The 21,084-nt window shown below is 42.5% G+C and overlaps 3 protein-coding genes across 8 annotated transcripts in view; 2 read left to right on the plus strand and 1 right to left on the minus strand.

Moving 5' to 3' along the window:
* Positions 1-3,147, plus strand: part of LOC135110139 (glycerol-3-phosphate acyltransferase 3-like) — a 10,692-nt gene extending 7,545 nt beyond the window's left edge. Inside the window, 1 exon segment of the mRNA XM_064022096.1 lies at positions 2,591-3,147. Coding sequence (XP_063878166.1) covers positions 2,591-2,921 — 331 coding nt within the window. The 3' untranslated portion in view covers positions 2,922-3,147.
* Positions 1-21,084, minus strand: part of LOC135110659 (uncharacterized) — a 42,002-nt gene that overhangs the window by 15,845 nt on the left and 5,073 nt on the right. For all 5 annotated transcript variants that reach the window (XM_064023232.1, XM_064023230.1, XM_064023231.1 and 2 more), the window contains one exon: positions 3,935-4,248. The gene's annotated coding sequence lies outside the window, so the exon portion shown is untranslated. The remainder of the gene's footprint in view (positions 1-3,934; positions 4,249-21,084) is intronic.
* On the plus strand, positions 4,717-20,178 carry LOC135110658 (glycerol-3-phosphate acyltransferase 3-like). Of its 2 annotated transcripts, none has more exons than XM_064023229.1 (9): positions 4,717-5,028; positions 9,016-9,305; positions 9,424-9,594; positions 9,757-10,005; positions 10,407-10,509; positions 13,834-13,949; positions 16,821-16,929; positions 17,471-17,658; positions 18,089-20,178. In XM_064023229.1, the coding sequence occupies exons 2-9, from the start codon at positions 9,022-9,024 to the stop codon at positions 18,267-18,269; spliced, it is 1,401 nt and encodes a 466-aa protein (XP_063879299.1). In that variant the 5' UTR covers positions 4,717-5,028; positions 9,016-9,021; the 3' UTR covers positions 18,270-20,178. The 2 variants fall into 2 exon arrangements, with proteins under 2 accessions (XP_063879299.1, XP_063879298.1); XM_064023228.1 differs by lacking the exon at positions 4,717-5,028 and adding an exon at positions 8,614-8,933.

A 21,084-nucleotide genomic window follows, 5' to 3' on the forward strand; every position in this document is an offset into this window, starting at 1 on the left:
AGGGAGAGACATGAGAAAAACAACAACGAGAAGGCGAATAAGACATGAATGAGTGACGGAGGAGGAGGAGGAGCAGGAAAAAAACAGATGAAGTACAGATAAGGAGAGGGAGAAAGATACACAAGAATGACTGAAAGGGGACAGTAAAAGTACAAGAATAAAATAAATTAAGGAAAAGTAGACAGTGGATTTCTGCGAGTGAACTGCGATGACGAGGCAGCGGAGACAGGAAGAAGGAAATGAAGAATAATTGAGGAATGAACAAAGAGAGTATTTGGAGAGGACGAGCAGAGGGAGGGATGAGAGGTAAGGGACAGAATAAATTGCAGAGAAGGGAAGAAGAGAGGGAAGAGGGAGATAGAGAAAGAAGATACACGAGTTGATTTAGAAGATGCTATACTGAAGAGAATAGTGAGGAGATAAAGATGAGAGAGAGAGAGAGAGAGAGAGAGAGAGAGAGAGAGAGAGAGAGAGAGAGAGAGAGAGAGAGAGAGAGAGATTAACTGGTGAATGACTGATAGCCTGTGTGTGTGTGTGTGTGTGTGTGTGTGTGTGTGTGTGTGTGTGTGTGTGTGTGTGTGTGTGTGTGTGTGTGTGTGTGTGTGTGTGTGTGTGTGTGTGTGTGTGTGTGTGTGTCTGATTTACCGTCACAGGGAAGAGTCACAGTCAAGTGAACACTGTATGAATTATGAACTTGTTTACCTGACGAATGGTGGCTCACTTTTTTCTTCCTTACTCCCTCATAGATTCTCTCTCTCTCTCTCTCTCTCTCTCTCTCTCTCTCTCTCTCTCTCTCTCTCTCTCTCTCTCTCTCTCTCTCTCTCTCTCTCTCTCTCTCTCTCTCTCTCTCTCTCTCTCTCCTGTTGGATTACTATTATTTCCCCGTCTTCCTCCGTTTCCTCAGTCTTTTCCACCTTTCCCCTCTCTCGTTCTCAGCTCTTTACTATTTTTTTTCTTATTATTTCTTCTTTTCCTTAGTATCTTCTAAATCATTATCGTGTTCCCTCTTTCCCTCTTCCTATCCATCTCGTGTTATCGTATCTTTCTCTCACTCTCTCTTTTTCTATCAGTTTTGTTATCCATTTCCCTTACTTCATCACCTATGTGCCTTTCTCTCCTTCCTTAGTCAACAGTTTCCTCTTCCCATCATTTCTTCCTCTCCTTTATCTACTCCCCTCTTTTATCGCTCCTCCTAAAAAGAAAAATCTGTCATCGTCTACTTTCTCCTCTTCCCTCTTCATCTTATTCTTTCTTCAGTCACTCCCAATCATCAATATTTTCTCTCTCCCCTCCCTCTCTCTCTCTCTCTCTCTCTCTCTCTCTCTCTCTCTCTCTCTCTCTCTCTCTCTCTCTCTCTCTCTCTCTCTCTCTCTCTTCTCTCTCTCTCTCTCTCTCTCTCTCCTCTCTCTCTCTCTCTCTCTCTCTCTCTCTCTCTCTCTCTCTCTCCAACGCTTCTTCAGCAAGACTTAACTCTCCCTCCACCCTTGCTCTATCTCTCTCTCTACTCATACACTCTCATCTTCTCCCTCCTCGTCCCTCTCCCTTCTTCTTCACCCTTCTATATCTGCCTCCTTTTACTTTTTTTTTTCGTCCCCAACTCCTGAGACTGGAGGAGGAAGAAGAGGAGGAGGAAGGAGGAAGGAAAGGGACACAAGGATATTGAGGGAGAGAAAGAAGGAATATCAAAAGGAAAGGAAATGAGAGCACAAGAAAATTAAAAAAAAATGGAGATGAAAACAGTAAAAGAAAATGGAAGTGAAAAAAATGAGTAAAGGGGAGACTTTTTTCAGCGTTAACGACAAGGGAAAAGAGGAAGAAGGAGGGGTAGGATGAGTGAGTGGCAGATCCTTTATTACTGTATCAGAAGAGAGGGAGACAGAGAGAGGAGGCAAGGGAGGGCATGAATTTCGTAGCAGTGTATGAGGGGATATGAACCTTGCGCCACCTCTCTTTTCTTTTCTCGGCGACAATCAATACTTTTTTCTCTTCATCTACTGTACATTCATGGTTCGTATTTGTAAACACTTCAGCGTATTACCTCGATAACTTCTAAGAGGGTCTGATGCGAGTTACTGGGAAGTCTTAAGGGAGTTCTCAGGTTTCTAATGATAGGGTAACAAGGAATCTGCGTCGTCAATCGTGAAAAAAAAAAAACATCATGGGAACTTGACTGTAGCCTTTGAAAGAAACGTTCCTTATGAAAGCCTAAAATGTTTAACAATATGGGTCTGTGTTACATCACTTTCTTTGCCAATAACTTCTCTTTATCCCACGACTTTGTAATCTGTGTTTTTCTTGTCTCTATGGCCAGTATTCAGGAACGCTTTGCTCTCTCACCACGACTAATTTTAGAGGAAACTTTTCTTTTCCTGTTAATAATGTAGAAATCTTATTTATGTCACTAAAACCATAATTTTTTTTTTAAACATACTCTTAAAAGCCCGTGCAACTTAAACAGGTACCTTTTGAAAGTTGTGGAGGTGCAGCAAAAGTGTTTCAGAATATGTCCAAGCCTTAACTTGGCACTTCCCACTCCCTCATCCTTTTTAAATGTCTTTCAACTTCCCTGTCTTTCGCTGCTCTTCCCCAGGGTGAAGGCGCTCATTGCCCACCGTGGAGGCTTCGTGCAGCTCGCCTGGGACGGTCTGATCAAACTGCACACCACTAAACAGGACGTGTGGCGCCTTAAACAGAGCCAGTGGCGGCAGAAACAACAAAAGGAGTTTGCAAGGCACTTCGAGGAGAGGGAAGAGGAAGAGGAAGAGGAAGAGGAGAAGGAGGAGGATGAGGTGAACAGAGACGTGAATGTGAAGGAAAATGGACAGATGGAAAGTGAAGAAAGTGCTAAGCAAGAAACAAAAGTGGAAAAGAGGAGAAAATACTCGGAAAAAAGAGGAAATAAAGGAAAGCGATGCAGATGAAAACGAAAAGAGAGACGTAAAAAGGGAAGAAGAAACGGGGAAGGGCAATACAAATACAAGGGAAAAGAAAGCACAGTGAGGGAAGAGGAAAAAGAAGAGAGATACAGATGAAATGAAAAATACAGAATTAGAAAATAGAGGAAAAGGAGAATAAATGTACAAATGTGAAGGAAAATGGAAATCAACAAATGAAAGAAAGTTAGAAGAAAGAAACAAATGTGGGAGAGGAAGGAAGAAACACAGAAAGAAAGGAAAAGGGGAGAGAATCTGAGAACGAGAAATAAACAGGAGGAAAAAAAACCCTTGAGAAAGAAAAGAACAGAGATACAGAGGAAGAGGAAATAAAAAGTTCTGGCCCGGATGAAAAGGAAACGAAAGACTCAATGAATGGAGAAGAGGAAAGAATCAGAAGTGAAAAAAGAAGGAAGATTATAGGCTGGAGGAAAAACAGCGGAATCAGCAGAAAGATTCACCGGAACTGAACGAAAACTAGACCCAATAGGAACATCTGCGGGGGAGGGAAGGGGGGAGGCTTCGCAGAGTATAAAATAGCGAGTCGAAAAAAAAAAGTTACACACACACACACACACACAAACAGCAGCAGCAACAATCAAAACAAGCATAACCAAGCCACAACACTCCGAGGAATCAGCAACAACAATTAGTGAAAATTGGGTAAATACTCCCTACCACTCAGGCCAAACACGCACACACACACACACGCACGCACACACACAAACACACGGACGCGCGCGCACACACACACAGGAGGCAGCGTACGTGTAAATACAAAAAAAAATTATAAAACTTATAGATGTGTAGTGACGTTACGTTTTCTGATGACAATAAAAAAAATATATATATAAACATACTCGTATATATACACGATGAAAATTTTCGTTTTGTTAGCTTACCTTGATGATGATGGTGGTGGTGTTTTCTGATGACAATAAAAAAAAAAATATATATAAACATATATATACACGATGAAAATTTTCGTTTTGTTAGCTTACCTTGATGATGATGGTGGTGGTGGTGGTGGTGGAGTAGAAACAGCAGCAGCAGCAGCATCATGGCGGCTGCAGGGAGGCTGGGGTCACAACAGCAGGGCGCCGCATTAAGGGAGCAGTGCAGTGTTCAGACCATCTAGGCACACTGGGGTGTTTCCAGCGGGCGCTCCCCCAGCACAGGGTCATTCGCCTTGACGGCCCCGGGGTGCCTGATGTCATACTTCCAGCCTCCCCATCTAGCGCCCGCCTGTGATTGGAGTGTGGCAGTGTTGTACCCCGTGGTGCTTGGGAGACCCTCTCCCTCACTTGTTGCTTGCCTGTGGGCGAGAAAAGACTCACATTATGGTGCACCTGGACACACCTGTCTCGAGTAACTTATTACTAGTGTTTGAATGAAATCGAAAGCCTTTTTTATATAAAAAAGAAAGAATTTTCAATTTTTCACTATCGCTGAAATGAAGTCAGATACAATTGTATAGTATATGAATATTTTCTTTCAACCTGTCATTACCGCTCAGGTGAACTTGGATATTTTCCTCATTTATTGATGTGAAAGGAACGCATTGCAAGAGAATAAAACACAGAGCCACTCGAGACGATGCAAATGGTGCTGGTCGTCCCAACCGCAAGGACGGTCAGTGACGCGCACACACTGGGCCAAGGCCGCCTGTGTCGAGCTGTAAAGGGACTTGCATTCAGCTTATCATGGAGGACACGGCTTGAATGAGACCTGTACGTGTGAGCTACCCCTTTATAACACACACACACACACACACACACACACACACACACAATTAGCCAAAGGTCTCTCCCAGGTCCCTCGCCCCCGCCTAGCCCTGACTCACCCTATCACCGCACACGTACCCACACGCACCCTCCTCTCGCTGCCACGTAAAAGAATAACAAATAACTGCCTGTGATGATTTGGCAACTCGCAATGGCCGGAGATGCCTCATTATCTGTAGTCGAGGCGGTCAGCCAGTTCCCATTTGTTGACTGCTGGTGTGACACACTACTCAACACACTCGTTCGCCTCAGAGGCCTGCAGCAGGAGCTTGGCAGGACCCACCTATCGCCGACACCCTCTCCAAAACGACGTGAGTGACAAGAACGGAAACTTAATTTGAGTCTAAGCAACCTGACGTTTCCTTTTACACTGTTAACTTCGCAGACTCATGAGATTCCATGTTTCTTTTCAAGGCCGCTCTCAGATTGGCATTGCTTACCCATACCTAATTGTCATTGCCTCCGTCAGTGGGCTTCCAGATGAGCGTCTATCGTGCACGTCTGGAGGGGAAACCGTCCTGCCACAGAACGCGCGACACCTGCATTTCCAGATCTTGGGCGGAGTTATGCCTTCATCAGCCATGGCTTATTTTGATGTTGACAGGTTTATCATTGAAACAAGCGCATCTAGCAATGTAGGACAAGATCTAGTGCCTGATATCCTTTTATTTTCCTTCTTCTTCTTAGGCACTTAATGAAACTAACACACGATGCACTCACTCGCCAAAGGAAATACGTGACCAACAGGAAAGTAACCCAACTATGAGTTGCTCCATTTTCTTTCCAATAAAATACAGTAATAAAACCTTGACCGACTTCCTTAAATCGTGCAAAAAATATGATAATAATGATAATAAATACACTTGAAGGAGACGATAGCGATACATTATGTCACTTTTTGCCCACTTAATTTTTTGCCTTTTCTACCAATCTACGTCCTTTTTTCCCTCCTCGTTTTTTTTTATACCATCATCTGTATCCTTTTTTGTCTTCTTTCTGTACTTTTAAAATTATCTTTTACATTTATCTCTCCTTTTTTTTTTGTGGTCCTTCTATTGTTCCCTGGTGCGGCTCACGAACGAACACACCCTTCACTATAGCGCCCCCTCGTTGCCAGGCACTCGCGGCATCTCGTTTATCTCCGGGGTGTTATCAACTACTAAAGTACGTACACATTCGGCCTGGAGGAGAAGCGTCTAATTAAGTGAGCGTGGCTTACTTATGAGTACGGAGATGTGAAGGAAGAGTGCGGTGCTCCAAGACCTGCGTGCTGTGATGTCAGTGTTTTACTTATTCGGTCATTCAATTAGTCAATCAGCGGCATAGTAAGGTGTTAAAAAATATAACTTTCTTTTTAATCTATAACTTACGCTAGTAAACTGAGAGTCCGCTCAAATACAGAGGGAAGAATAGCGACAGAAAAATGCAAGTAATGTGAAATGAAGCCGGTTTGGCTAGAGATAAGAGAAAATCTATAAAGAAATTAATAAACAATTTTCACGAGACGAGAAAACTGGCAAAGAGAAAAGAAATAAACGGTGTGAGTTAGTAGATGGCTGAGCTAGAAACAAGGAGTGAAAAAAGGGAGAAAAGAAATAACCAATAAGACCGGATAGTTAGTTATAGTAGACAAGAAAACACTGAAATTGCGATCTGTTTGGTAGCTGGAGGCCATAGAATTATAGTAATAACCATCAGTGACCGACTCAAAGGGAAAGCCAATGTGACAGTAAGAAGCAACTGATCAAATATCAGGAGAAAAATGAACAATACCACCTGACAGCCGGCCATACTGAGGGATGAGAGAGAGGGGTAACGTACCGAGCATAAGCAATGAACTCGTATCATAAAATTTTCAAACTCTGCCAATTTTACATCCTGTGGTGGATTCTCTCTATATATTAGCTACCCTAATGGAATCTTACTCCCCCCTCCTATCTCCAAACTTTTTTTTTTTTATGAAGCGGTATATATATATTTCCTAACAACCGAGACAGTTTCGCCATATAAATAGACTGGCAAATAAAACACGAGACAGAGTAAAAATGCAAGGCCATCAACATTTTTTGTCTGTATGTCAGTGATAATTAGGATCATAGCAAAAATATTTCCATTGCATCCCAATTTTCTATTATATTTTTGTACTGTGCCATCACAACTCCGGTAAAATTCAAACTAATTGACAGTTTGGGACAAGAAAAGAACATCAAATGTTACGATTAAAGCAAGAAAACAAATAATTACTAATACTGAAGATAAGTAGCAGTAGTAAGTAAGTAGTAGTAGTAATATAGTAGACGAAAATGATAATGATTAGAAACAACAACAACAACAACAACACTAGCAGCGGCGGCACGTGACCTACAGGACACTACCCCGCCCCTCCCACCACCCACACCAACCACCTGCGATACGAACACATCTTATCTCTCTCTTTGACACCCTTCTTGACCCTAGCGCGACGTTCCACTCTGGCCACACTGGCGCTTGCTTATCGTACCCTCGCCTTAGAACACTAGGAGAAACAGGGACGGACGACCTTAAAAAAAAGAGAGCGCAGTGTTCCGTGTATGAGCCAGCCTCGCCTTCCCCGGCCTTCCATATCTTCTGTTGATCAAGATTAGGAGTGCCATGACTAACGAGAGGTAAAGGTGTGCTGACGAGTGCATCTTTTCCGTCTGAATGTAAAATGAAAGTATAAATTGATAGGTAAAATGTATGTATAAAATTAACGTGAAAACTACTGTGCTCTCTCTCTCTCTCTCTCTCTCTCTCTCTCTCTCTCTCTCTCTCTCTCTCTCTCTTGTAATGAAATGGTCTGGAGTGCGCGAGAGAAATCATTTAGCGAACATATGAAATGAAAGAATTAACTCTTAATAAAAAATAAGGTAAGGAATATTATTTTTCTTTCGTTCTTTCTTTTGCGTTTGGAAGCATGGATTGACCTTGAGTACGAGAGAATAAACATTTGCCGACTCTTACAAAGCAGAAGAAAAAAAAATAACGAAAAAACACAAACACACACTAAGCTTTTTTTTCTTTAAGCCATAAAATGTAACACTAAGTTAATCATTCAGTGCATGAACCTGGCTGGAAGAACCGTTCCTTGTAGACATTATTCATGCCGATACATACATGCATACATACATACATTACCTTCACAAATACATACAAACAAACAAATACGCATACATTAAAATCAGTCAGTCAGGTTCACCAAGGTAACCGTCTCGCGTGTGTGTGTGTGTGTGTGTGTGTGTGTGTGTGTGTGTGTGTGTGTGTGTGTGTATGAGAGAGAGAGAGAGAGAGAGAGAGAGAGAGAGAGAGAGAGAGAGAGACGAGGCAAGAATCATCCTCTGCATGTATCTTTCTAACCCCCTCCCCTCTCCCTGCTCTTTTCGTCTCCTTTCACTCGCTAAGACCGCTGAGTAAGAACAAAAAGGCGGTGAGTTCCCATTAAGAACTCGTAAAGCTCGGAGAGAGATCCTGCTACTCTTTTACATTCAGTGAGAGGATCAAGCTGACGGTGTAGGAAAGTTGTGATCTACATTAGCCTCACACTGACTTTTAACCTGCGCCGCCTCGCCTGAATTACTTTGCATAGGATGTCTGAGTTCATAAAGTATTTTTCGGTATAGAGTTTGGATGCGTTGGGACGAGAGAAGAAAAGAAAAGAAGTATTAAAAGGTTAATAGACATAATGAAATAAGTTATAGAAAGAAGGAATTAGTGATGAAAAGATAAAATCAGGGATAAAAGAAAAAAAAAGAGGGCGTATTAAAAATTAGTAGACATGAAATAAGTGATAAAAGGAAGCTGGTCTTGTTCACGACAAATGCTGAACGAGAGTAAACACGCTGCGATAAATAAATAAATAAATAAATAAATAAATAAATAAAAACAAGACCCACTCACGCAACAGCCTATCCCTGGTAGCGACAATAACACATGCATATAAATCTGTTCCACATTATTACTTGAACTGTCTAAACGTCATGATATGACCCCTGGCATCTAGTGGCCAGACTGCGGCGCTCCATCGCTCCATCACTTTCTTGCGTTTATCTTGCGCTATCTCTTACTCGTATCTTGGTAGTCTCAAGATGTAAACATGCGTTCCTACTCATGCATGTCGCTTCATACTCACCCAATACACCTCTGCATCACACCCCACCTGGCACCACGTCGCACCTGTCCACCTCGCCCCTGAGATATGGTACAGGAAAAAGTGACAAAGTACTGCTGTGCCTCTCATCACTTCCCCGCAAGTAAGCTGTCACCTTCGTGTTTCCCCGCAGGTGAGGATGGAGTTAAGTTTACTGAACATGTTGTGGAGCCCCGGAGAAGAGGCGGCGGCTTTCCTCAATTCCCTAGAGGTGTGGGAGGCGGTGCGGCCTTTCGTGTTGTGGGGACAATTGATGGTGTTCGTGTGCTTCCTGCTGGTGGCCACCATCGGGCGCCGCCTCAAGCTCCGCAGGAAGTATGTGGAGCTGCTCGATGGCGTGTTCAACTTCGCCGCGTTCAAACTGGCAGACGACACCGATGAAGAGGAAGAGGAGGACGAGGCGGCGACGAGCAGTGACGAGGAGTAAGTGACATACAAACACGTGGGGCATGTGGAGGATTACGCGGTACAGTTATGTATTCCTATTGCCAATAAGGCATTAATTTGTACACGCTTCTTAAAATTACTGTTATTCGCCCAGGGTGGTAATTTGTCCAGAGTCCCCGCGGGCGGTGCCGGCGTCACACGAGGGCTCCTTCAGGTTCGAGGATCCTCTGCCGTACCTGGCGGCGGGCATGCGGGCCGTGGTCTCAGACTGCGTCACCAAGAGCTTCACCTCGGCTGAGCTGCGCACCTGGAACATGCTATCCAGGTCTTTAATCGGAAAAGCAGCTACATTCGCTACTCATCATTCAATATTCAGTGCATACAACTCAGAGCATCAAATATTCATGTTGTCAATAAGTAGGTGAGGTAGCGCGCCTCACTTCCACCTCCCGCCTCCCCCCACCCTGCAGCACTTCCGCCCCTGCAGGACCAAGCGGCAGCGGTACCTGCGCAAGAGCCCTTCCCTGACGGTGTTCTGGGCGGTAGGGTTCGTGCTACGCTGGGTGTTCCTCATGCCGGTGCGGGTGCTGCTGCTGGTGATCAGCCTCACCACACTCATAGTGCTGTGCGCTGCCGTGGGCCTCTTGCCATCATCGGCCTTCAAGCGGCGCCTTAACAAACGGGTAGTCATGTGGTGCTTCGATTTCGTGGCTGGCTCTCTCTCCATCGTGGCCAGGTAAGTATGTCGCACCTGTTACTGCCGCGCTCACGCCCCCGCTCACCCACACCTACGCCCAGCCACATTACCGTGCACCGTCATTCATCTCACAGGAGTAATGAGAGAGAGAGAGAGAGAGAGAGAGAGAGAGAGAGAGAGAGAGAGAGAGAGAGAGAGAGAGAGAGAGAGAGAGCTAAGTAGTGATTTCAACATGTCAAAATGATAAAAATGTAGTACAACATTTTCTTATATAATGTCGAAAGTATCACGGGAAAATGTTACGTTATAAGCCTCTTACTCCTGATCCTGCAGCTGGTATTAATGGCGATGTCTTCCTCTCCACCACACACACACACACACACACACACAAAACCACCACCACCATCAGCACCACTACCTATCTCTCTCTCCGCCGTCAGGTTCCACAACCCCGAGAACAGACCTACCCACGGCATCGCTGTCGCCAACCACACCTCTCCCATTGACTCCATGGTGCTGGCGACCGACCAGTGCTTCGACATGGTGAGTGTGATATGGTGAGGGAAGGGAGAGACTGTCACGGCGGAGGATGGAACTGTGGTGATGGAACTGTGTGAGGGAAGGGAGCTGAAAACACCAGCACCGCACCTCCACTACTTTCAAAATGATGTACTTAAAGTGACGCGAATTTTTTAAGGGTGTTTTTATCTTCTAGTGACAGATTAACTAGATTTATATATTATTAACAGGAGAAACACTCTCGAGAACCAGCCTAATAATTTATGTGGCCTTTGGAAATAGCCGTAGAGAGAGAGAGAGAGAGAGAGAGAGAGAGCGTTTCTGAATACGGGCCTGGGAGGGATAGGGTTTATTTCAGATCAAACCAGCACATCACTTCAGAGAGGAGAGACCAGTGAGTTAGCATTCTGGTATTGTGTTACGAGTCTGTCTGTAACGCAGCAAAGTGAGTGGCAGGTAGGCCGTGGGATGGCGGTTTCAGGTAGTTGATGCATCGACAGGAGATAACACCTATGAAGGACACACACACACACACGAGTACAGCGGAATGCTATGTTATATTCACGCTTCATTTCGTCACATCTCGTAATGCATTAATATCCGCTATACACTTACGTTTTCTACGTATACATCTTTTCGTTTTCTATATCTCAGTGAAAGGAAGGTTAAGAGTCACAAGGATGCTGAAGAAAAGATTGCGATGTTGATAGATAGATAAATAAATAAATAAAATAAATGGATAGACAGATAGATACATACCCACACAAATATAGTGATATGTATGGATGGATCAAACACAAAATAAAAATCTATAAACAAAAGTCCATAAAGTTAATAGATGCAGGAACAATGCGTACAAGCAGCGTTTCTATTGCAGACCACAGTGGCATTAAGTGGAACACAACCCAACACCCACATACATACATACGACCTACAATAACCTGCACTGCAAACCGACGGAAAGAACCTGAAAACTCAATGCATTCAGTTCATACGGGGTTTATTCTCTCTCTCTCTCTCTCTCTCTCTCTCTCTCTCTCTCTCTCTCTCTCTCTCTCTCTCTCTCTCTCTCTCTCTCTCTCTCTCTCTCTCTCTCTCTCTCTCTCTCTCTCTCTCTCTCTCTCTCTCTCTCTCTCTCTCTCTCTCTCTCTCTCTCTCTCTCTCTCTCTCTCTCTCTCTCTCTCTCTCTCTCTCTCTCTCTCTCTCTCTCTCTCTCTCTCTCTCTCTCTCTCTCTCTCTCTCTCTCTCTCTCTCTCTCTCTCTCTCTGTGACGATTTTCCACACAAAAGATCCCCGAGACAAGCAATATCACGCGCATTAAGCAATAAGTAATAGACAGATGCATCGCCAATGACTGTTCAGCTGCCGTAAGTAGTGTGTCCTTAAGCGAGTGAGCTGGAGCTCACCGTCTGATCACACGCGGGAGAATATCACCATTCTAACAGACGATCAGCATTGTCATAAATTCTTCCTTACCCTTAGTGGCAGAGATTAATCCCTAACAGTCCGTCATTGTAAACTGCAGCAGTCATGGCCAAGCACGAAAAATAACTGAGCCTTCTCTTATGTGGTATCTTGTCTTAAATGAACGAACGCATGTACTCCGGTCTGCCCTCTGTTGGCGGAATTATACGTTACACGATATTTCCCAAATCTTGAGAAAAAAAAGTAAAAGTTATTAAAAAGTCAATTCCTAATCCATGATCACCCAAGATGCTAAATTCAATTCCCTCAAACGAATATTCTGAAACTCCTTCACCCCTACGAAACATTCACATCGAAAAAAAATAGGTAGCTTCACGAAATAAGTAAAAAAGAAGAGAAAAGACAAAACAACTAAGTAATGCACACGCTGGTGTAGGGAGTGGGAGTGGATGGAAGGTCGATGCCGCGCCGCCCCCAACAACAAACAAGGATTGACACAAATTAAGTTAAAGTGTTCCTCCTTCCTCAGCGGCGACCACTAAGCTATTGGCCTGATTTCCAGCCCCGCTTCCTCTCTCTCTCTCTCTCTCTCTCTCTCTCTCTCTCTCTCTCTCTCTCTCTCTCTCTCTCTCTCAACTTTATCTGTATCTACTGAGCACACCCAGAGTAAACGCGATTATTATGTTCCATGAAACTGTTAAATGTTAAAAATTAATCAAAGCTTGCATACATCTCTTTTTCTTATTCCACTTATCTATTTATTTTTTATTTTTTATTTTTTTTTTTTTCACTGGGTAAACTTATTTTCTACTGGAGATACATTCATAACAACAAACACGCACACACTTCACTGAATATCCTTATTCAATTATCACCAGGATTTTTAAAAGCACCCTTACTTACTGTAACAAGTAAATGAGTCAACACGTTGAAACGTTTAAAAACACGAAAGCCTGTAACATTAATATGAAAATCACATACAACATCCAGCAGCTGGAGTAGAGATCAAAAGGTACTCACTCGCACTACAACGTAATTACAACACGGTGCCAAGCGTTTCAATCCACAGAATACAGCACACAGGATAAGAGCACGCTTGATGCCAGATTAACACCGCGTCACCAGGATAAACTGTTTACCTTCCATATAAATTAACAAATACTACTGCACGTGTGACGACGACGACGACGGAGAACAGGGTACAAGCATATGACTAATCAACTAGATTATAGCAGTACTAGTAGCAGTAGTAATAGTAGTAGTTTCGATACCAGCTTCGCATTTCCAACATTTCAGGGGCACTTATACAGGCTGTCCCGCGAGTTATGGTACATATCTCAGGAATTGATAGTTCAAGCAATTCTAAGTATAAATATTATGTCATGAATATCATCACATGAATATCATGTTCAAATACTCAGTGTTACTGAATGTGAAAGGCATCTTCACCATTGCAAAAAGACAAGAAGATGCACTTTGGCAGTCAGTTGATTGACCGAGACCTGTCACTTTGGCGTCAAAATGTCAACTGTTTGGGTGTTGAGGGTTTGACAACTGCGGCCTGTCACGTATGTTTATGAAGTAGCACTTAACAGTCACTGTAATGCTGAGTTACCTGTACATTTTCTTCACTGACACATACAAGAAATTTAATCTGCCATTTAGTAACCGTTTCCTTTAAGACTGACTGTGTCGATTGTAAAAATTATAAACAAATAAATAAATAACTTCATGCCGCGCGGCGCCACTGGAGTACGAAAGCAAGTCAAGGCGGGAAGGAAGGAGGCGGAGGTCCACCCAGGCGAGTGATTCCCGCAACACAACTTGCACGTTAATTTATCGTAAAATAAAGCAAAACACAGTATATGTGTATAAAGTATTTTCGACTCACGTGATCCTCCCACGCCTCTTCTTTACCCCCAGGTGGGCCAGAAGACACGGGGGCTGCTTGGGCTGTTCATGGGCGCGTTGTCCAGGTCATCCTACCACATCTGGTTTGAGCGTAGCGAGAGCAAGGAAAGGTCAAAAGTCATCCAAGTGTAAGTTCTCTGTGCCCTTCAATACGACCCATATGAACTTATGTTTTGCACTTGTATCCAGAACTGGTCGCCATTTTAACTGGATTTTGCTCTTCTGACTTTTTTTCTTATTTTTATTTATTCATTTTTATTTTTTTCTTGTTTATTTTTATTTATTTATTTTTATTTATTTTTTATTATTTTTTTTTAGGTTTGAGGGGAAGGGAGCTGTTTTTTTCATTATTCGTGTTGATGTTGCTTATATGTTCTCTTTCTTCCCATTTATTTATTTATTTTTTTTCTTTCCTTTTGCCTTTGTTTGGGGATCTACTTATTAATTTCTATGCCTATTTCTCTTTTATTGTTATTTTTTACCTTTATTTTTCTTCATTTGTTTTCTTCTTTATTTTCTTTCACCCTGAACAAAATAACAAGAAATCCGTTATCTTATCTGTATCGTACTCCTTTTACGCTTAGTCCTCCCCGCCCTTCTCTCTCTCTCTCTCTCTCTCTCTCTCTCTCTCTCTCTCTCTCTCTCTCTCTCTCTCTCTCTCTCTCTCTCTCTGGGCTATCAATGTCTCCTATCTACCCTAAGTGTCTTCAGATACCCAACTTGTCTTCACCGGTTTTCTCCAGTCTTCTTACTTCCTTACTCTGTTTTTCTATTCAAAAGATAGAAAATAAATAGGATAAGATGTCAGGCTTAGGCGCACATCGTTAGTTTAAGGAGTATGCATTAAAAAATAATTGGTTTTATCCCAATAACTGATTCGGAAAAGAAATGAGAATATATTTACTTCTCTGTGTAGAAAAGGAAAGAAACAAACAAACAAAAGGTTCAGAAAAGGAAGGTGGAGAGAGAGAGAGAGAGAGAGAGAGAGAGAGAGAGAGAGAGAGAGAGAGAGAGAGAGAGAGAGAGAGAGAGAGAGAGAGAGAGAGAGAAAGCAGCTTTTAGTATTGCTTTGATGAATTTAACCTTCTTGTCAACACATTTTACAGTTTCCCCGGCATAGCACAAATATTAAGAGCTACCGCTGCTGATTCGGGAAATATCACGAGCAGAGAAGAGAGCTTTTCGCCACGATAACTTTTCGCAATAGCCACGACAGCTTACGCACATAACATATAACTCCATTCTCACTACAGCACATTGTTTTAGTCCAAGCTCTCTTATTCTATTATCTGGCAAAGGAAACGAAGCGTGTGTTGAAATCTAAAACCTCTCCGTGTTACGTATAAATCTGAAATGTGGTGCTTTTTTACGGCTTTTCCTGTCTGTTTAAAAAAAAAAAAAAAAAAAAAAAAAAAAAAAAGGACCGGTTATCGCAATCCTCACTTCAAGGGATTCGCTTATTTCATCACTTGAATGCGAGTAAACAAATCACATATCTCATCGCCATGTGTGTAGCACCTGCATTGTAAGGTCACATGTATGTATTACATTACAACCTCGTCACATGAAACGACGGCCACACGTAACTCCAATGCCTCACTTAGGCTGTGTGTGTGTGTGTGTGTGTGTGTGTGTGTGTGTGTGTGTGTGTGTGTGTGTGTGTGTGTGTGTGTGTGTGTGTGTGTGTGTGTGTGTGTGTCACATGAAAACGACGGCCACACGTAACTCCAATGCCTCACTTAGGCTCGTGTGTGTGTGTGTAACAACAACACTTATTCCATTATCAAATATTCACCCTACCCCTGACAGCCTTGTTTACCGGGGGGCATATTTCCGGAAGGGTAGTCTAGGTGCCAATCACTCTTGAAGACGGTAGACTGGTTTAAGCTAGGTTAGGTTTAGGATGGGTCAGGTTCAAATGTGCATTTCCAGTTAACTTTCTGTAGGAATCGGGGAAAAATATATATAAAAAAAAAGTATTTCCGAGAAAATCCTGAGAATACGAGCACCTACTTCAGAAAAATGCTACGAGAGGAAGTTTTTCCGCCCCATCGCAATGCATCTCTAAACAATAATGATTTCTGGAATTTGCTACTCACTTGATCATTAACTACGTACTAAAATACTAAACGAATAAATTCAGCTATCCATTAAAAATTAGAGAAATATACTGTGATGATTAGTCATAATTATCCACTTAAGAAGAACGTACAAATTCATCGAGTGAGTAACATCAACTTGTGGCTGACCACGCGTCTGTTTAAACTTTACTGTAGCAGTGACATGACAGAACAGGACATGCTAACCGTGTCCAATTGTTGTTTATTAACAAGGCACTACGTAATCTGAACAGTGATTAACACTCACCATAGACACACCAGCGGGGTGACGTCCACACTGCCTTACCCTTCTCAGCCTTGCACTTGTCTTGCTGCTTGTGTTTACGCCTCTAAAAAGTCACTTCACACGCTCAACTAACATAAAAATGCAATACTCAGAGCCCACGCGAAACATAAGCTTATGCGTCGACGCAAATTGGCGGGAATGGCACCACTGGTGGGCGGAGCTTACGTAAGTGTTACTAAATTTATCCCTAAACTACCGCGTCCATTTTACAAATGTGACTCGCTAATATATGATGATTGTTTACATGTTATGTAATCTTTTTTTTTATTGATAACATAGGTCTAATGATTAAATATACTACACTACATTACATACACTACATACATAGAACATCCACTAAAACTGATTTAACAGTGTTACTCCACGACTCTGCTACATTACTGTACGCTGTATAGTCTATATATACTGTAACATTATGTTTGCTGGTGTAATTGTCTATTGTGTTAATAAATAATGAAATAAATATGTCGACTTTAGGCGGGGTGAGTAGAGGAGGCGCCGAAGACGAGGTTTGCCTAGGGCGCCGCGCAAGTCATCTCCGCCACTGCGCAAGTGTCCCCCGTCTTCTTTTCTCACGGGTTTTGTCTTGGCAGGATCCAGGAGCACGCCCAGGATCCTGAGAAGCCCCCTATCCTCATCTTCCCTGAGGGCATCTGTCTCAATAACACCGCCGTCGTGCAGTTCAAGAAGGGAGCCTTTGAGGTACACGGAAGGCCCACCCTCCTACTACTTCTGCCTTAACTTTGCCCCATATGATAAAGTACTCAAATAGTGGAGAATCAACGTCGATTTACAATAGTACGTTAAAACTGATGCCATAAGTACCACCTCGCTAGCCACCATCACCACTACCACCACTGCTGTTTACACATCTGATCACCAGTACCACGAAATTTCCTGCACTACGCCATTCATCCACCCATTATTACCACCACCAACCACTACCACTTTACACCGTTTCCAACACCACCTCACCAACACCATTCACCACCACTTGTGCCATCGCCATATCAACATCACCTTTAGCACACCGTCATTATCCAGCCATTACCACCACAACCTAACCTCGACCACATTTCAAAACACTACCACTCACCACTACCACGTGTGTCATCATCATTACCTTACCAACACCATATTAACCATTCCTACACGACCATTATCTTAAAAGTAACGCCATCAAACGTTAATTACCATTCCTTATACCATCACCAGTGTCCCTATCACCCCCTCCCTTCTACAGGTGGACAGCGATATCTACCCCATTGCCATTCGCTTTGACTTGCGCTATGGTGACCCGTACTGGTACCAGAACACCTTCACTGGTTACGTCTTCTCCATGATGACCTCCTGGGCCATCGTGTGTGATGTGTGGTACCTGCCGCCCACACGCAGGGGTCCTAACGAATCAGCAGCAGCATTCGCAAGCAGGTGGGAATGACTGATTGGTGAAGTAGCAAGAACGAGCCTTTAATACGGATTTGTAATGTTGCATACCTTTTTTTTAGTACTCTCCCTCATTTCACTTAAGAAAATAGTTCCCTTTGTGTTTAGGCTTCAGGTCATATGATAATTAATAAAAGTCAGGCATCTATTAGTCAGAAATTATGAATTATTAGCAACATGTTCACACTCTCTCTCACACTCTCTCTCTCTCATCTACCCTTCCGTACTCCATGACCAATCTCCTCCATACCTAATAAACAAGACCTGGCAAATAAATACAATAAAAGTAGGAAAAAATATATAATCGACACAGTACAAAACCATGTAGATTAAAGAAATAGACTCTAATCGGGCTGTTGGTGCTGAGTCATTCTGTTCTTATGTTCCTATGACTTCCTTTCCCGCCCCGCCACAGGGTGAAGTCCCAGATAGCCCACAGGGGAGGCTTCGTGCAGCTGGCCTGGGACGGCTTCGTGAAATTCGGCCAACAGAGCGAGGCGTGGCAGAGAAAGCGAGGGGAGTGGCGGCAGCGGCAGCAGGATGCCTTCGCGAGGCGGCTCAGCTCCAACGAGGCCGAGGAGCGGAAGCGAGAATAGCAGTGTTGAAGGAGAACTGTTTGTGTGTGTGTGTGTGTGTGTGTGTGTGTGTGTCTATATCAGCACAGCCCACGCACTTACATACAAAAGCATCCATCTTACGTATGAGAGAGAGAGAGAGAGAGAGAGAGAGAGAGAGAGAGAGAGAGAGAGAGAGAGAGAGAGAGAGAATCAAATCATACGAGGGAACTGCTTTTTTCAGTAGTGAAATGAACCCTCAATTTTACATGAATAAGCAACAGGAATAGATTCTGTGCTTATATTCTGTTCTTTGTAAAACTATCTTTATATAACTCATATATAGGTATATTTCATACAGGGCTGCCACGTGTAGGCCTGATGGATTCTTGCATCTTCCCTTATTTTCTTATCTCATGTTCCCATGTAACTCTTTTGTGTAAGAATGGGGACTGGAGAAGTAAAGAAACGGAGGGATATCGGTTACTTTAGTCAACACTTGTGACAGCAACGCGCCAATTACACCTAGAGAGAGAGAAAGAGAGAGAGAGAGAGAGAGAGAGAGAGAGAGAGAGAGAGAGATGATCGCCTCCCCCCTCCCTCCCTCTCTACTCACAAACTGCAGAGGTGAGAAGGAGTTAGAGAACAAAGTAGTGGTGAGAGAGAGAGAGAGAGAGAGAGAGAGAGAGAAATAATGAATGAGACAGGAAAGAAGAGGGAGCTAGGAGGGAGTAGCTAAACTTTATGGAATGTTGTGGTCCAATACAGTACATCAATGCTACATTACCTCCGCGCTCAGTTTTCACATAGTTAGGAGCTACCGAGTCTGCAGTGAAATTAATATAGTCAGCGGTAAAAAATAAATAAATAAAATAAACAATAATAATAATAGTAATAAAATAAAATAAAATAATAATAATAATAATAATAATAAATAAATAAATAAACAATATGAATCTCTAGTGAAATTAATCTGACAGCTATCTAAAACATCGTCGGCATGGAAACGTGTAGTACAATATCGTGTGATGTCAGGAGTTGCCTTATAATATCGTGTGATGTCAGGAGTTGCCTTATATGCACTCAAGAGCTGCTTCGTGTGGCCCATCTGGCTTCTTGCAGTCTCATTATAATTCTCTCACGTCCATCTGTGTTACGTTTCGTGGCCTACTACGCATTGAGGAAAGTGATGGTAAAGTTCAAGATGAGGTAATAAAATGACTGACAAACAGAAGGCGCCGCACGTCATATAGCGCCTAAGTGCAGGTAAACTAATACATATATGAAGAGTCAGGTGTGCATAAAAATGGGTGTAGTTACTGTGAGAGGCTGCTGCTGTGAGCCTTAATTACGTTTTGCAGGCGAGACAGCTACTGATGTCAGACCTGCAGATCAGCACGTTTCCAGCAGCAATTAATTAATCATGGGAAATTAGTTATTTATAAAACTGAAGGTGATATCAAAAGAATGATTTAAGTTGGTTATTTAGTTGCACTTCTAAATATGATTTGTTTAGAAGTGCTCATGTTCCTGCGTCCCTTCTGCGTCCAAGCAAAATATGTCTTAATCACTAAACTGTCACTATAACTTGATAATAACTACAGATAATAATAAAGATAGAGTTGACTAATATTCCAGCTATATTGACTAGTTTAGTTATGGATGTGTTTTGATACTTCCCCCCTTGACAGCACCTGACAAGATAGTAATGTTACCTGATGGAAACCCCTTTCCTTTCCTCGATGTGAATGGAAGGGGAAACCTGTGTCGATAAAGCGTTATGAGGATGTACTGACGCTCCTGCTGTGATGTGTACAAGGGATGATAAGAATGGTGGTGATAATGATTGTGACGAAGTTAGTGACGTTGGTGATGAAATAGTTTTCCTTATTCTTCTTTGTTACTATTATTCTTTGTCGCGGATCATGTAAAATAAATAACAGAAGTAGAAGTTATTATTATTATTATCATACTCCATGGAACACTTTGATGAAAGGAAATGAAGCTGTAATGCGCCATAAATCCCTTCCTTGGAGGGCGCTCGATGGCACACCTACTCCCGCGGCACCAAATGTTGTTGCAGTAATGGTAATAATAACACTGATGATAATAATAATAATAATAATAATAATAGTAGTAGTAGTATTAGTAGAAGAAGTAGTAGTAGTAATAGTAGTAGTAGAAGATTTTGATCAGTATTACTACAGTTGTTGCTACCGCCATCATTACCACCACCACTACTACCACTCTACCAAAAAACACAGACGGTCAGCACGAAGAAGGCATGCGTGCAGGCAACACCAAAACCTGGACAACCTGGTAAAGAGGTTTTAAACATTTTATCTGCCAACAGCGAGAATCCTGATTCGACCGCTATACTGGAACTGCCCCTTCCCTCCTCTCCTCCCTCCCCCACCTCTCTCTCTCTCTCTCTCTCTCTCTCTCTCTCTCTCTCTCTCTCTCTCTCTCTCTCTCTCTCTCCTCATATATACACTTTGATGTGTGTGTGTATATATATATATATATATATATATATATATATATATATATATATATATATATATATATATATATATATATATATATATATATATATATATATATATATATATATATATATAATGGTGTACGTTATTATTCTCCTTCCTAGAATTCAAGAGAGAGAGAGAGAGAGAGAGAGAGAAAGAAACATTAAACACCCCAGATTTATAGTTCAAACCAAAGTGTAATAAAGAGAAAGAGAAATGGAGGAGGAAATAAAGAATAGGCGTGGGAATGAATTACGGCGATACAGTGTAAGGCGATCACTGGATAACTCATACTTGATAAAGACGTAGTGAGCGGAGACAGAGGAGGC

Source organism: Scylla paramamosain, chromosome 20, assembly GCF_035594125.1.
Source record: "Scylla paramamosain isolate STU-SP2022 chromosome 20, ASM3559412v1, whole genome shotgun sequence".
Lineage (NCBI taxonomy): Eukaryota > Metazoa > Arthropoda > Malacostraca > Decapoda > Portunidae > Scylla > Scylla paramamosain.

Bases quoted from the DNA above. Each gene is read 5' to 3' on its own strand.
- LOC135110658 (XM_064023228.1), top strand. The intron at 9,306-9,423 runs GTAAGTGACATA...TTATTCGCCCAG, and splicing joins GCGACGAGCAGTGACGAGGA to GGTGGTAATTTGTCCAGAGT. The intron at 9,595-9,756 runs GTCTTTAATCGG...CCGCCCCTGCAG, and splicing joins ACCTGGAACATGCTATCCAG to GACCAAGCGGCAGCGGTACC.